This window comes from Anastrepha ludens, chromosome 5 (genome assembly GCF_028408465.1).
Source record: "Anastrepha ludens isolate Willacy chromosome 5, idAnaLude1.1, whole genome shotgun sequence".
Lineage (NCBI taxonomy): Eukaryota > Metazoa > Arthropoda > Insecta > Diptera > Tephritidae > Anastrepha > Anastrepha ludens.
Window position 1 is genome coordinate 123,579,204 of NC_071501.1, and position 13,887 is coordinate 123,593,090.

At 38.6% G+C, this 13,887-nt stretch overlaps 1 protein-coding gene across 1 annotated transcript; it reads right to left on the reverse strand.

The window, feature by feature from the left end:
* Nucleotides 1-1,951: 1,951 nt before the first annotated feature.
* Nucleotides 1,952-5,520, reverse strand: LOC128864235 (serine protease inhibitor 42Dd-like). Its single transcript, XM_054103800.1, has 4 exons — nt 5,471-5,520; nt 4,510-5,408; nt 2,319-2,460; nt 1,952-2,254 (listed from the first exon to the last, which is right to left on the reverse strand). The coding sequence occupies exons 1-4, from the start codon at nt 5,481-5,483 to the stop codon at nt 2,130-2,132; spliced, it is 1,179 nt and encodes a 392-aa protein (XP_053959775.1). The 5' UTR covers nt 5,484-5,520; the 3' UTR covers nt 1,952-2,129.
* Between the last annotated feature and the right edge of the window lie 8,367 nt (nt 5,521-13,887).

The following is a 13,887-nucleotide window of genomic DNA, read 5'->3' on the forward strand; positions in this document are numbered from 1 at the left end:
AGTCCAAACGAGCACTTGTTGGCAAAAGAAATTCTGCGTTGGATTTTAAGGCTGATTCCTGTTTCTCCCACTGGAGCATAGAGCCTCCATCTGTTTTCTGAAGTTTTAACTTCCTTCTGGTCCGTTCTCCGTCAAGACATTTTTGTGGCGACCAACCTTGTGAAGACATTGTGAATTCCAATGCAGTGCTTAACGACGGACTTCAGTAGCGTCCACTTTCGCAGATTTACCATGTTAACTATTGGCTGAATTTTGCACGTCTCTTTTAGACCATCGTTACTTATGATGTTGGGCCACCAGATCTTCAATATCCTGCATAAACATCTGTTCACACAGCTTTGAATTTTGTTTTCAATCCAATTGTTTGTGAGCCAGGATTCAAGGTCTCTTACAACCTCAAAATCATAACTGTCAACAGTGACGTGGGCGCCGATACGCTAGGGCGTCGACTCTTTTTACTTCGTCTTGTACTCGTTTACCACCAGACCCATTCGCTTTGCTTGTTTATCCAATTTGGAAAAGGCAGAACTAAGACCGATGATGTCACTATCGTCGACACACGCAGGGACCGAAAATCGTCTATCAACAGATTCACATTATATGGTATGTAATATAGATACTGCCAAGGAATATAATAAAAAATTGGAAAATCTACCACGAACCTTTGGACCACCCGGGTATGTTAGACTACCGATAAAAACAAGATAAATTATTTATCAGAATTTACTTTCCACCATCGATCAGCCTTGCACCGCTGAGACTTCCAAAGCTAATGTTCAAAAATTAGGCGATATTGCCACACAATGTTGCAATCTGTTGACGCCAAAAGTATTGACCCCACCTCTATGATAAAATTAGGTTCTTACGTATGTGTGCGCCAGCCAAAAACACCATCGTCGTCACCACATACTGGCGCCATCATAAAAAAGATCATTTAAAAATCACAATCAACCAGCACAACAAGTCGGCGCAGTAATCGCATACAAATGGAGTTATTTCCCTGGCAATAAACCGTCAAATTGGGGGAGAGGATGCGAGCAAGATTAATAGTTTTGTTCAGTGATTACAGCTGCACACACATCTACAAGTAGGCGAACCCTCAGCGGTGAAGTGAAGATCACACGGGCACATATCAATCAATACTCGTTCAGCCGGTCAGTTGGCGAAAGCGTTAGAAAAACCCCACAGAGCTCACACAAAATACTTGTACACCTACAGCCACACAGAGAAATCCACTAATTCGCGTCCTAGAGAGAAAAATTCAGCCGCCGTAGCCGAATGGGTTGACGCGGGACTAACATTAGGAAGTGTCCGGGTTCGCAACTCCGGCCACGAAACACCAAATGATAGGAAAAGTTGTGTGTAATACAGGGCGTCAATCTGCGAGTGTATTTTTGCCATGAAAAGCTCCACATAAAAAACACCTCGCTCCATGCGTGTAAAATCATAAGGACGCATTCCACCAAAAGGAGGCTAAAGGTTATTTGGTTTCTACAAGACGGCCCAACTTGCCTTGCAGTGTGCTTGACAATCAATTTGCTGCAATATTCGAGCCTCCATTGACAACATACGGCCAGATTTATTGAACTGATCGTGGGGACCAATATTTCTGTTTTATATTATCATTTTAATTTAATCTCAAGCTCTTCCGCGCTGCTAAAATACCACTACCTAGAAATATAGTAATAGTCTCACTACCAAAGCTAATTCCTAGCGGGCCGTAATACTTACGAACAAACAAACTGACAATACTTCATTGTTGTTGCCAATCCGCACCCACCAAACAGATTTAACGCTATTGAATTGAGGTACAATCGCTTGTTGTTGCTGCATCCTCAATATCGCCAGTCGATAATAAATGATCAACGGTAATTTGTTAGCAATTTCCACTGATTGGTAAGCAATCAACAAGAAATCAAAATCAATCATTTCTTGATTTTTCATTTTCATATTCTGTATGCTTTTATTCTTCTAATTCTTTGCTTCTCCATTTGTTATGTGAGTCTAATCACCGCTGCTAATGCGGCTGGAAATTTTAATTTTTTCTACTTCTATGCAACCTAATTTGGTCGCCCAAATTTACCGAGTTGGCGCCATTTCACCGATTTCAAAACCATAAATCATTCGCCTTACAATTTCAGCACATGACCGATGAAGTAGACCGCTTTATCATCTAATATGGCAAACACAAAGGGGCGATCGACTTTCAAGTTGGGCTCGAAGAAACGCCCTGACTTCTCTAATATTTGTGTGTCTGTGAGAAAAATGGGGAATTTTATATGCGAAGTTATTGTTTGGGGTATTGACTTCATACTTACATGTGAAGCCCGATGCCTCCGAGCCTTTTTCGTCCACCGAAATGTAGGCTTTGTGTTTAACCTCTGACACATAGAGAGGCCCTGTAGCGCCAGTCACCATATTAGGAAGTTCAGCATCATAAAATAATAAACTTAAACCCATCTGAAAATAAAATACCAAAATTTCCTTATTGAATAATTAATTCAGTAGTCAAAATCAATAATCAGGAGGATAAGTAGAAATTTAGTTACATTTGCTGCCATTTTCTGATAAAGAACCTACTACATATAGGGTAGCTTAAGCTCGGGTTTCGTTTTTCTAAATTAGAGATTTTCTACTTAGCTTATGTGGAAATTGGCTGTTGTCCAAAGGGGCACACTGCTAAAAAATTAACTCGAATTTGAAAATCCTTTCACTGCCTTAAAAAACTATAGAAAACAGAGCCTAGTGACAAGTTTTGAAAATGTATTTAATTTTAATATTTTTTTATGAAAATGTAATTTCTTCTCCTACTAAAGCCATGTAAATCCGAGTTGCAGAGTTACAGATTTTGTACAAATTAAAAAATAATTAAAATTATTATCGGCGTTGGGGGTTTTCTTTCATATAAAAAAATGTCGACCTTTCGTTATATGGAGAAAATGCAAAAGACCGCCAGCAAAAACCGCGATTTTCGAGCTACTTTAAACTTGCATTTTATTATATCGAAATTCGATGAGCTACATAAAAAAACTGCATACCTGAAACTTCTAATAAAAAAAACTTTTCAATTTTGATGAAAATTTACGGTTTTTTAATGATTTTAATGATCTGCAAAGTATACAGATAGATGTATAAGTCATGATTTTCAACTGCAGAATATTACTTTTATATAATTCAGGTATCAATATTTACTGAACTTATAATAAGAATCTGAGAAGATGAAGTTATTCCGCAAGACTGGCAATCTCAACTAATTTTTCCAATATACAAATTCCAAATATACAATTCCAAAAGTGTCTCCCATTTAAACTCGGCCTATAAAGTATTCACCAGCTTCCTCCTCAAGGTGGCAGAGGATATTCTCGGCGAGTATCAATGTGGATTCAAAGCGAACAGATCAACTACTGACCAATATTTTGTAATGGTTCAAATTTTTGAAAATTGTGTGAGCACAGGAAGGAGTGCCGCGTATTTGGTATCAATGACCCTGGTAGGAACAACATCCCAACTTTAGACTCATTTGATGTTGTCACAGCTGTGAAACAAGAAGACACACTCTCTTCGGCCATATTTAACCTAGTTTTAAATTTTTTAATCAGCGATATCGACCCTAGAGCTATCATTTTCACGAAAAGAATCCAGATCTGTGGCTATGCTGACGACCTTGCCATCGTTGCGAGAAACCAACGCGCACTTGCTGACTGTACACTGGAACTAATAACTAAAGTAAAGCTAGTCGGCCTCCAAGTTAATGTCGGTAAGATAAAATACCTCGTTAGGTCTTTAAGCACCACAGGGAATCTGGAGGTCGGCCCATATGTTTCTCACAAAGTGAAAAGTTTTAAATGCCTGAGTGTAAACCTTAGCAGCGCTACTTAGGGGGTCTAATCGGCGTGAATGAGAGACTACAAGGTGCTAATAGAAGTTATTTGGCTCACCTGGAACTTCTGAAAAATAAATCACTATCGAGGTCGTGTAAGCTATAAATCTACAGGAAGTAGCAACATATGGCTGCGAAGTATCTGCTTTGAGCATAAAATCCCAAGATGGATATTTGCATCTGATGGATCTTACAGATCGATGAGATCGAACAGCTGATATCAGGTCAAAACATTGGGCGTTTCGCTAAAGCTCAGCGACTGAGTTGATTTGGACACCAAATCAGGATGGACGACAGTAGAATTTCGATAAAGACAGTAAAAAGCGTGGAGAAACGCCAAAAATGGGCAGACGATGTTGATGCAGGTTTACGCCTTACAAATGCTAGAAAAAGCGACGCAATGAGCTAAGTCTTATGGAGCGCAATTGTGAAAGAAGCACTGGCTCACCACGAGCTGTAATTGCTATGATCATGGTGATGATAATTCAGAGCGTTTGATTTTGCTCCCTTTACAGCTTACATGTATTGTAAATTAGCCTATTTTGATGTCACATATAATATTTAACATGTAATTATTTTCTTATAATAAATTAAAAACAAAAAAAACGTAAAACAAGTCAGAGACTCACCACCCTCAGCGGCTCAACCAAATTCAAATCGAATTCAATTCTAAACTTTGGCATCACTACATCCATTTGCACTTCCCTCAAGGATTGCTGCACCAGCTGAATTACGCTGGCACTCAATGTCTGTTCCAATGCTGCCACCCCACCATCCAATTGGTTTGGCATCAGTATCAACATACGCAGGTCTGTATCTTTATAGAGAAATTCGGCCGCCACCAGTTGGAGCGCTAGTACCTCGCTGTAGCGTACCTTCATATTCGTGCGGTACATCATTGGCACCTGTTTGGTCACTAACGAGTTCAAATGAAAATCTCGTGGAATTGTGTACCTTGTATCGAATGGATACAACCATTCCGCCTTGAAGTAGATAGCATTCACCAACACTATTCCTGTGTCGCTTGTCAGCTCAGTTGGCTGCATGAGACTTTGTATCTTCCCATGGGTCTGCCACTTGACCCACTCATTAATGTCCTGTGCCGTTTGTATATTCTTTGAGAAATCCACTGATGCCACTGTTGATTGGAAATAACTGCTGATTAACTCATTGTATCCGGGCAACACGTGAAAACGTCTATCCACGTAAATGCGATTAGCCATTTCTAATTTACTCTGTGCAGATTTAATGTTTGCTTGGATAAATTCGCCAAAATCATATGCCACATCCTCCTTACGCGCAAACTGTTCCAAAGCGAGCACTTGGCGCATCTCAGCTGCAGTTTGACCCTCCGCTCCCATGTACGTCATCGCCAGACATGTCTGCACCGATACGGGAGAAACGATTAAATTCTCATATGGCTGAAACAACGTAATTGTATTGAAGAAATTCCAAGCAAACTCGAGACGGCTTTGGCTATTAAAAGTATACGTCACTTGTAGTTGCAGGAAAGTAGTTAGCAATAGAACTGATTGAATAAAGGGAGACAAAGGTAATCGATGACTTTAGTTTTATCAAGCTTCAATTCACCTGTTTTCGACATCTCGGCTGCGGCAAGTGATGCGAAAGTCAGCTTAGATGGAAATAATAATGAGCACTAAACACACAGACATCAAAAATTTATATTTATGGCATAAAGTAGCGAGTGGGTAAATGAAAATAGTGAAGCCTCATTTTTGGGATTTCCACAACAGATTGCACTGTGCAACATCTGAAAGTTTTTCAGACGCTTTCAGCTGTTTTGAGGCAGTAGAAGTATTTTGTTTTTGAATTTACCTCTTGTTTGACTGGGATAACTAAATATTTTGAAAAAAAAATAAAAATTACTTGAAGTTCTCAAGCAGCAAAAACGTAATGAAACTCATCAAATCCGCATTAAGAACATTTTGTAAAGGGTTTTTCAATAAGGGCGGGTAGATGTTGAAATGGAATAAAATGGCGTTTGCCGTGTGGCACGTGGCGCCGTCCTGCTAGAACCACATGTCATCTAGGTCAATATGGGCCATAAGAAATTGGAAGGGCCAGCACGTCAACCGAAAAATGGGCGCAATGCACGCAACGTTTGCGTTAATGAACACTCATTTTAATAATAAAGTTTTATCATTTGAACGTGCTGTTCAATCGTGTAACTTGCCATGATGATTTGGCATAAACAACTGAATAATAAACCAAAGATTTGCCAGATGTCACCAAAACAAAATGGCTGCCACAGGGCGCCAAAATCGACCCGCGCCAATTGAAAACCCCTTTATATTCTGAAATCCCTAGGCAGTATTTTTCGGCTCTACCATATTTATGTACGAGTACTTCTAACCGGCCAGAAGAAAATTAAATATAAAAATTTGTTGGAAAATTTACTTTCTGGCTTTTCGCTGTTGTGCGGTGTTAAAAAAATACGTACCTACTTCCATAATTATGTATTCTATATTCAAGATGCTTGCTTATGAATATGCGTTAGGGTGCCTCGTAGCGAAACATCAGCAAAAATTACAACTTGGTTTTATTTAGAACTTCATTTGGATATATTAATAATAATAATAAGCTCACATTGCAAAATCGGGATTCAATATCCATTGAGTTATTTGGAAAACTGGGAATTAATATGCGAAGTCTAACTCCGAGGCCTGGTATATGGGCGGATTATAGTCTCAGAGCACAAAAAATGGAGAAAAAATGTTGGACAGACAGGCAGATATAAAAGCTCAGCAGACTCATCTAACTCCATAGTTTAGTTCTTAAAGATTTGGGAGCCCAGAATTCAACCTTAGCTGGATGCGAGAACTTGTAATATAATTGGCTCTTATACCCTTTATTAGATATGTGGGCGAGCTCCTCCCCAAATTTGAGATGTGCTTCTTAAGTTCTTTTCATAAATGAAACAACTTTCAATTTCAACCCTCCGTTGGGCACCCGGGTCTGGCCAGACTTTTTCGTCTTTGGATGTGAATTTAACAAATTTCTATTATAGCTAATGACTTGAGCTTTCAGGTAGCCTCCCAAAATTTTATTTTCTATCGATTTATAGAAATTACCTTTTAAAAGGATCCTCGAAAAGGACGAGGTGCGGCCGCTTCTAGGAAAAATGTTTCTATCATTTGGTGTTTCAGCACGGAAATTCGAGCCCCCGCACTTTCGAATGGTAGTCCCTTAGAAATTAGTCCCTTGAATAGTAAGCAGACAGGCTAGAGCAGGCAGGGTTTATATATCAAACAGACTGCTTAATATAGGCAAATATAAGCTCGAACTTTCACTATTGAACCTCTCAGATACAAGTCTGTCGTGTTTAGGAGCTAGGCGTCGAAATGCTGGAGAACATTCTCGGTAATTGTGTTGCTCATGCTAGAGGAAGGTTTGCGCACCAGATGGTGTGTTCGTGAGACCTCACGAAATATGGATAGAGAGCACTAGAAAGAGCTTCAATTTATCAAAATATTTCACTTAAGGAACGAATAGACCTATTTCAAATGTCACAATGTGTGTATGTAATAATGGCGCCTTCGATTCGCCACTACTCTGCTCACTATCATTGAGCACAGTTCGCCTGACGAAAAATATGCTTTTGAAACCAGCAACAAAGTTATCGAGCAAGATTCGCAGCTAGCGAGTATGAATATACCTCACAAAACTGATTTAATTCACTATTTTCAATACCACCAACTCTTTTTCAAGGGAGTTTCATTAGACCGCGTTCATACAGGGAGACTCTTGTTGTTTCAACATTGCGAATCCTCTTTTAGTGTTGCCCGTCGTGTTCACACACCTTGCTGCTGTTACTTTATAGTCTAAAGTCAACAACAGTATTGAGAAGAAAGAGAACGCAAACGGTGTTGACAGGGCACGAATGCCACAAGTTTCCCTGTATGAGCGCCGTCTCACTAATACTCATTAAGTGCTTCCTGACAAATATAATTTTTGGCAATTCTTTTCCATTGCTACCCAGATATGTTTATTTGTGCCGGTTACTTCATTTATTCGCCACTTGATAACGCATGGCGAATCGAAGACACCTAATATTATAATAAAAATCCACGATCAACCCTAATTCTAGTAATAAACTTTCTGAAGTAAGATTTTTTGATGAAAATCGAGGCCACATAACATTTTTTCCATTCAAACAGAAGATTATTGTACAGAGATTTTCAGGGTGGTCCGGCGGTATCTTCGACCCCTATTTATTTTAAGATTCCCAAGAAGCTGTAGATAGCGCGGAAAATACATAATTTATTAGATGGATGAGCTCGCATGGCGGCAACATTCACTTGCCACTGAGATCGTATGACTTAATGGGTTACGTGAAATTTCTGGTTTATATGGACAAACCAACAGGCGATTGGTGCCCTTAAAGCCCACATATTTATCGTTTTTCGTGAAATTGAGTCCTTAATGTTAAAAATTTTATTGAAAAATCTTCTACTAGGAAGTGCCACTTATAGCAGATCCGCGACGGCCATATGGAGTGTCATAAAATAAAATAAAAAATTAAAACAATTTTGGCAAAATCACTTAATCTGTTTATTTCATGTTATTTCAAAATTCGGGCATTCCTAATACGCGTTTATAATCTGACTAAGAATAGAATTAGAGAAATTCCCAAACGTTGCAATTATAAGTGCAAAAAATGTATGTATGTATGTATGTGTGCACGTTCATTCAATTAGCGTAATATTTAAAAGGCAATTAAATTTATTTATTTTATTTTTCATTTTTATTATATTTGAAATCGACTCTTGGCGCTGCTGAGGGGACACAATTAGACCTGTGGAATGCCCCTAAAAACATTTATTCACACCAGTTATATTTAATATCTACAATAACAAAATGTGTTTTAGCTAACTACCCAGTCAAACTTACATCACAAACACACGCACACATACATGCATAGTTACTCGTATGCATAAGCGTAATTTCAGCGCACAGTTACTTTGAAATTATAACCTCTATTTCATCTGGAACATAAATTCGCTAGTGACATGTGCCGGGACATTAATGGCTCTATCATTTGCTGAATGGTTGATGGAAAAATATTGCCGGAGGTGAGAAACCAGTTTCGTTTCTGTACCTTATTTTTTTCTTCCTCCTCCGCTTCCGTTTTCCACCTTTTCCACCTTTAACTGCAAATCCACTCGACAAGGTTTAATTGGTTGTTCATAATAAAGTTGTTAAAATATCTACGCTTACCAACAACAATATGTGACCGGCAAAACAAAATGCCAATCGGCAACAACTACAACGATCAACTTAAGCACCAACTACAACGAAAATCTCAGCAGCAGCAACAACAATGTTGGCAGTCTCTAAATGCGTGTTGAAGCGATGATTATTGCAGTATTCAGTGCGTCATGAATAGGGTAGTAAAAATCGGTTTCCCTAGCACTGCTGCCATTTTCGCTGGGCTTTTGTTGACACATGTGGACTGGTCACAACTCGAGAGGTTTTTTATGGGAGGGTGAGAAATCTCAGAATGGATTTACAGATTAGATTTCAGTTGATTATATAGAGTGTCTCGTTAAGGCCGCCTATTAATTAAAAAAAAGGAAATTTTAAAGCCGCTAGTAAAGGGTGGTTAAATTTTAAGGGCCGATGTTGAATGTGAACCACACCTAAACGTCAATGGCACCAGTTGGGCTTCTTTCTTTGGGGTTATTTGAAAGAAAAGGTGTACGTCAATAAGCCAGCAACAATTCAAAAGCTAAAGGATGAGATAATTCGACACATTAACGGCATAGAACCGCAATTATGCCTCAGCGTCATCGAAAATTTGGACCATCGGATGGAGGTGTACCGCCGAAGCCGCGGCGGCCATTTGGCCAATATTTTGTTCCATACGTAGTTGAGCCATATCATAATAAAGAAAAATGACAATAATTTCCTAAAAAAATTGTATTTTATTCAAAATCAAAATTGGCCCTTGAAACTTAACCAACCTTTATTTGCTTCACTATTTATTACGCCGGTTTTTTTTTTAAGTTTCAATTATTTATAGGTACAAGTATAACATTTGGATGCACAGTTTGTCAAGAAAATTTTTTGTCATACAAAAATACTCAAGTCATCTGCACTTCTACAACTAAAACCAACGCGTCTTATTGAATTTGGAGAGCCTTTCAAAATTATTTCATTAACTTGCAGTACTTCTAAGGTGCATTCATTAAAGGTGGTGGCACTAGACCAACAACAATGTTTCGTACGTTTGATGGTCACGGCAAAGTAGAAAGCAAAGAATGAATTCGCCTTATTTCGATCTGTGCTGACAGTCATATGGACAAAGCGAAACAACAAATCAGCTGATTTACCAATACCACCTTTAATAGATTCGCCAAAAACAAAAATACAAGAACAAAACAAATGTTTCTCTCAGCTGTCAAGAAAGTGTTTTCACGAGTTGCTCGAAAGAAGCCTTTGCTCTCTGCACAGCATATTGAAAAGCGGCAGCATCTTTCGCTTACCAGATAGTTACTGGGATGATGTGATGTTCTGCGATGAAACTAAAATCATGCTCTATTACAACGATGGACTCAATAGAGTGTGGAGACAGTCACTAAAATCACTTGAAAGGCGGAATATTACACCGACAGAGAAATTTGACAAACTTTCAGTCATGGCGTAGGGATGCATATCCAGCAAGAGAATGCGTGTTCATTGAAAATAAAATCTGCATAAGATCCTGCAAAAAAAGAGGAGAAACTCTCTAAAGTGGTATCGGAAAATCGAAGAACAGACGTCTAACTTCGTGCCAAGGCTGAATGAAAGTCGAGATACGGGTACAGTATTGTTTGAGGAAGCGAAAAATATGCAAAAGTGGCAGGATTTTTTTTTCAACATACTAAATAACGTAAGCAGCTTAGAACATAGTCAGTCCGATAACTTACCGCAGTCGTACTACTCAGCGGAATTAAACATAACGGCTCCTACCATGGAAGAAGTTGAATCTGCTCAAAAACGGCAAAGTGAATAGAAAAGATGGCATCGCAGCCGAATTAATTAAATACGGCAAGCCAGCTGGGAAACTAAAGCAATTACATGAGACTGGTAATCCCGGATATTTCTAGTTCATAAGACAAACGCGACTGCAACAACTTCAGAGGTGGCCCTGCATATAAGATTTTCACTAATTTACTCCTTGAGTGAATTAATCTTGTGGCAGAGAATGTTCTGAAAGAGTACCACTGTGAAATTCGAGCAAGCAGATCAACAACAGATGAAATGGCAAATCTTAGAAAAGTTTTATGAAGATGGGCTAGACATCCATTCTCTATTTGTAGACTTTAAAAAAGCTTTCGACAGAACTCAACTTCCTTTCGTTCTCCATCGGCAACGACATACCAGAAAAGTCGCGTCGCTGGTATCTCCCTAATCTTTTTAAGCGATAGAATCCAAGCTGCCAACACAAGTTACTTTTCACATCTGAAACTGCTCAAAAACAAACTGCTCTCATGGTCGTGTACGCTGCAAATCTATGCGAATCTAATATGACCAAGAGCAACTTATGGATGCGAAACTTGGGTTAAGACCAATAGCATTAAGAACCACCTCCTACGCTTTGAGCGATAGGTACTGAGGAGAATAGTTGATCCAGTAAAGGAAACTGATGGGACTTATAGAATAAGATATAACAAAAAAATCGAACAACTGATAACGGACCGAAACCTTGTGCGCTTTGCTAAAGCGCAGAGGTTACAACAGGATAACGAAAAAGACCTTCAACTCGTATGTTATGGGCAGTGGAAACGCAGAAGACCCCACGAAGATGGATTGATGATATCCAAAAAGACCTACGGTGCATAAATGCTAGAATTGTAAAGGTAGCTCTGGCTCAACTCGAACTGTAATTGCCATAGAAGCAGGTAAAATGGATGCACGACAATATTTGGCTAATTTGGCTTCATAGTTGAAAACAAACTTCAGATTAAATTCTACCAAAACAATGATCCACAACATAAGGCTGCTTTTTATTGTAGTAAAGTAATGGATGCATCAGCACAATTTGTGAAGTTGCACAAAAAACACTCAAAAGGTCGAGCAGAGCTCAAAAACGCTATTTTCAAGGAATGACGCAAGATACACGAGGACTCTGATGTTCAAAAATTAATTCATTCTATTTGAAGCAGACTACAAGGAATTTTAGATGCTCGCGATAGTCATGCAAAGACCTGATTCACGTCGAATTTTTTTAAACTATTAACAGCAAATGTAAAAAGACTTTTTTAGTCAAATAAGTCTAAAGGTTGAAAGAAACCCATGAAAAAATAGAAAACCTTGACAAACTGTGGATAAATCTTTAACCGGAATGCTTCAAACTGATAATGATTATATGCCCCGTACTCAAAAATTCTAGAGGCGCTAGTGATTTCAATCCCATAGAGAAAAGTTTGGTTACGCTAAGCGATTTGCCCCCTAGAAAACATAACAAAATCATGCACTCATTCAAAACAAAAAAATAAACAGAATTATTTGTGGTAATAATTGAAATATTATTACAGATTCTCATTTTAACCGAGTCCCGAGTCTGTTGGCCGTAGCCGAATGGGTTGGTGCATTACGACACTTAGCACTTACTCGTAGCATAGATTCGAATTTCCGGGCATGAAACAGTAAAATGACGAAAACCAATTTTCCTAATAGACAGGGAGTGGCAAACCTCCGAGCGTATTTCTGTCAGGAAAATGCTCCTCATAAAAATCCGTCTGCCGTTCGGAGGAGGTGTAAAATCGTAGGTCCTTCCATTAATGGAAAAACCTTAAGATGCACACCACAAATTGGAGAAGGAGCTCAGTTAAACACCAAATAAAGGGCGGAAGCTCCAATCATACATACTAGGTTGTTCACTAAGTTTTGCGTTCGATAAGACAACAAAAATTTTATAGTTCAAAATATATACATATATATAATTGGCGCGTATACCCGTTTTGGGTGTTTGCCCGAGCTCCTCCTCCTATTTTTGGTGTGCGCCTTGATGTTGTTCCACAAATGGAGGGACCAACAGTTTCAAGCCGACTCCGAACGGCAGATATTTTTATGAGGAGCTCTTTCATGGCAGAAATACACTCGGAGGTTTGCCATTGCCTGCCGAGAGGCGAGCGCTATTAGAAAAATGTTTTTCTTAATTTTGGTGTTTCACCGAGATTCGAACTTACGTTCTCTCTGTGAATTCCGAATGGTAGTCACGCACCAACCATTCGGCTACGGCGGCCGCACTTTATTATTTCGTATAGCCTCCCTCAACATCAACACACTTCTTCCAACGAGATTCCATATTATGAATTCCAGTTCTGAAGTGAGAATCTGGAAGGGCTGCAAACTACGCTTCCACAGCTGTTATGACTTAAGCGGTTGATGAAAAACGCCTTCCACGCATGAATTTTTTTAGGTCTGGAAACATATGGAAGTTGCTGAGGGTAAAATCTGGTGAATACGGTGGATGCCTCAACTCGAACTTTGATTCATGGATTTTAGCCATTGTCAAAATGCTCAGTCCTACTGAAAATTTTTATATTTTTTTAATTTTAATTTTTTTCTTTTGCAAACTGGTTCATTTTTCACGACGTTCTTCCATCAGCTGGTCTAAAAAGTTACAATAATATTCAGAATTTATTGTCTTACCATTTTGCAATAATCCAGAAGCAAGCTTCCCTTCGTATCACTGGTATTATAGGCATTTGGGTCTTCTCAAGTTCAATTCAATATTTACGGCACGCCAGCAAACAGACGGCCAAAAAATCTATAATGCATCGATCAAGAGTTTTTTTTTATTTTTTTTTTTATATTTTTTTTTTTTCTTCCATAAAATATTACACTTGTCGTTAGACAATAAGTAATTTGATTTACAAAAAAATAGAATGAGAGTGATATTGAAGGGCCAATGCCCCCAAGCTCATATAGAAGAAATATACATATTATTTAAATACAAGTGGTTAACAAACAATGACATATACGATTAGTTGACAATT

Bases quoted from the DNA above. Each gene is read 5' to 3' on its own strand.
- LOC128864235 (XM_054103800.1), bottom strand. The intron at 2,461-4,509 runs GTGAGTCTCTGA...TTTTATTTTCAG, and splicing joins TGGTTGAGCCGCTGAGGGTG to ATGGGTTTAAGTTTATTATT. The intron at 2,255-2,318 runs GTAAGTATGAAG...TTTTTCTCACAG, and splicing joins GGAGGCATCGGGCTTCACAT to ACACACAAATATTAGAGAAG.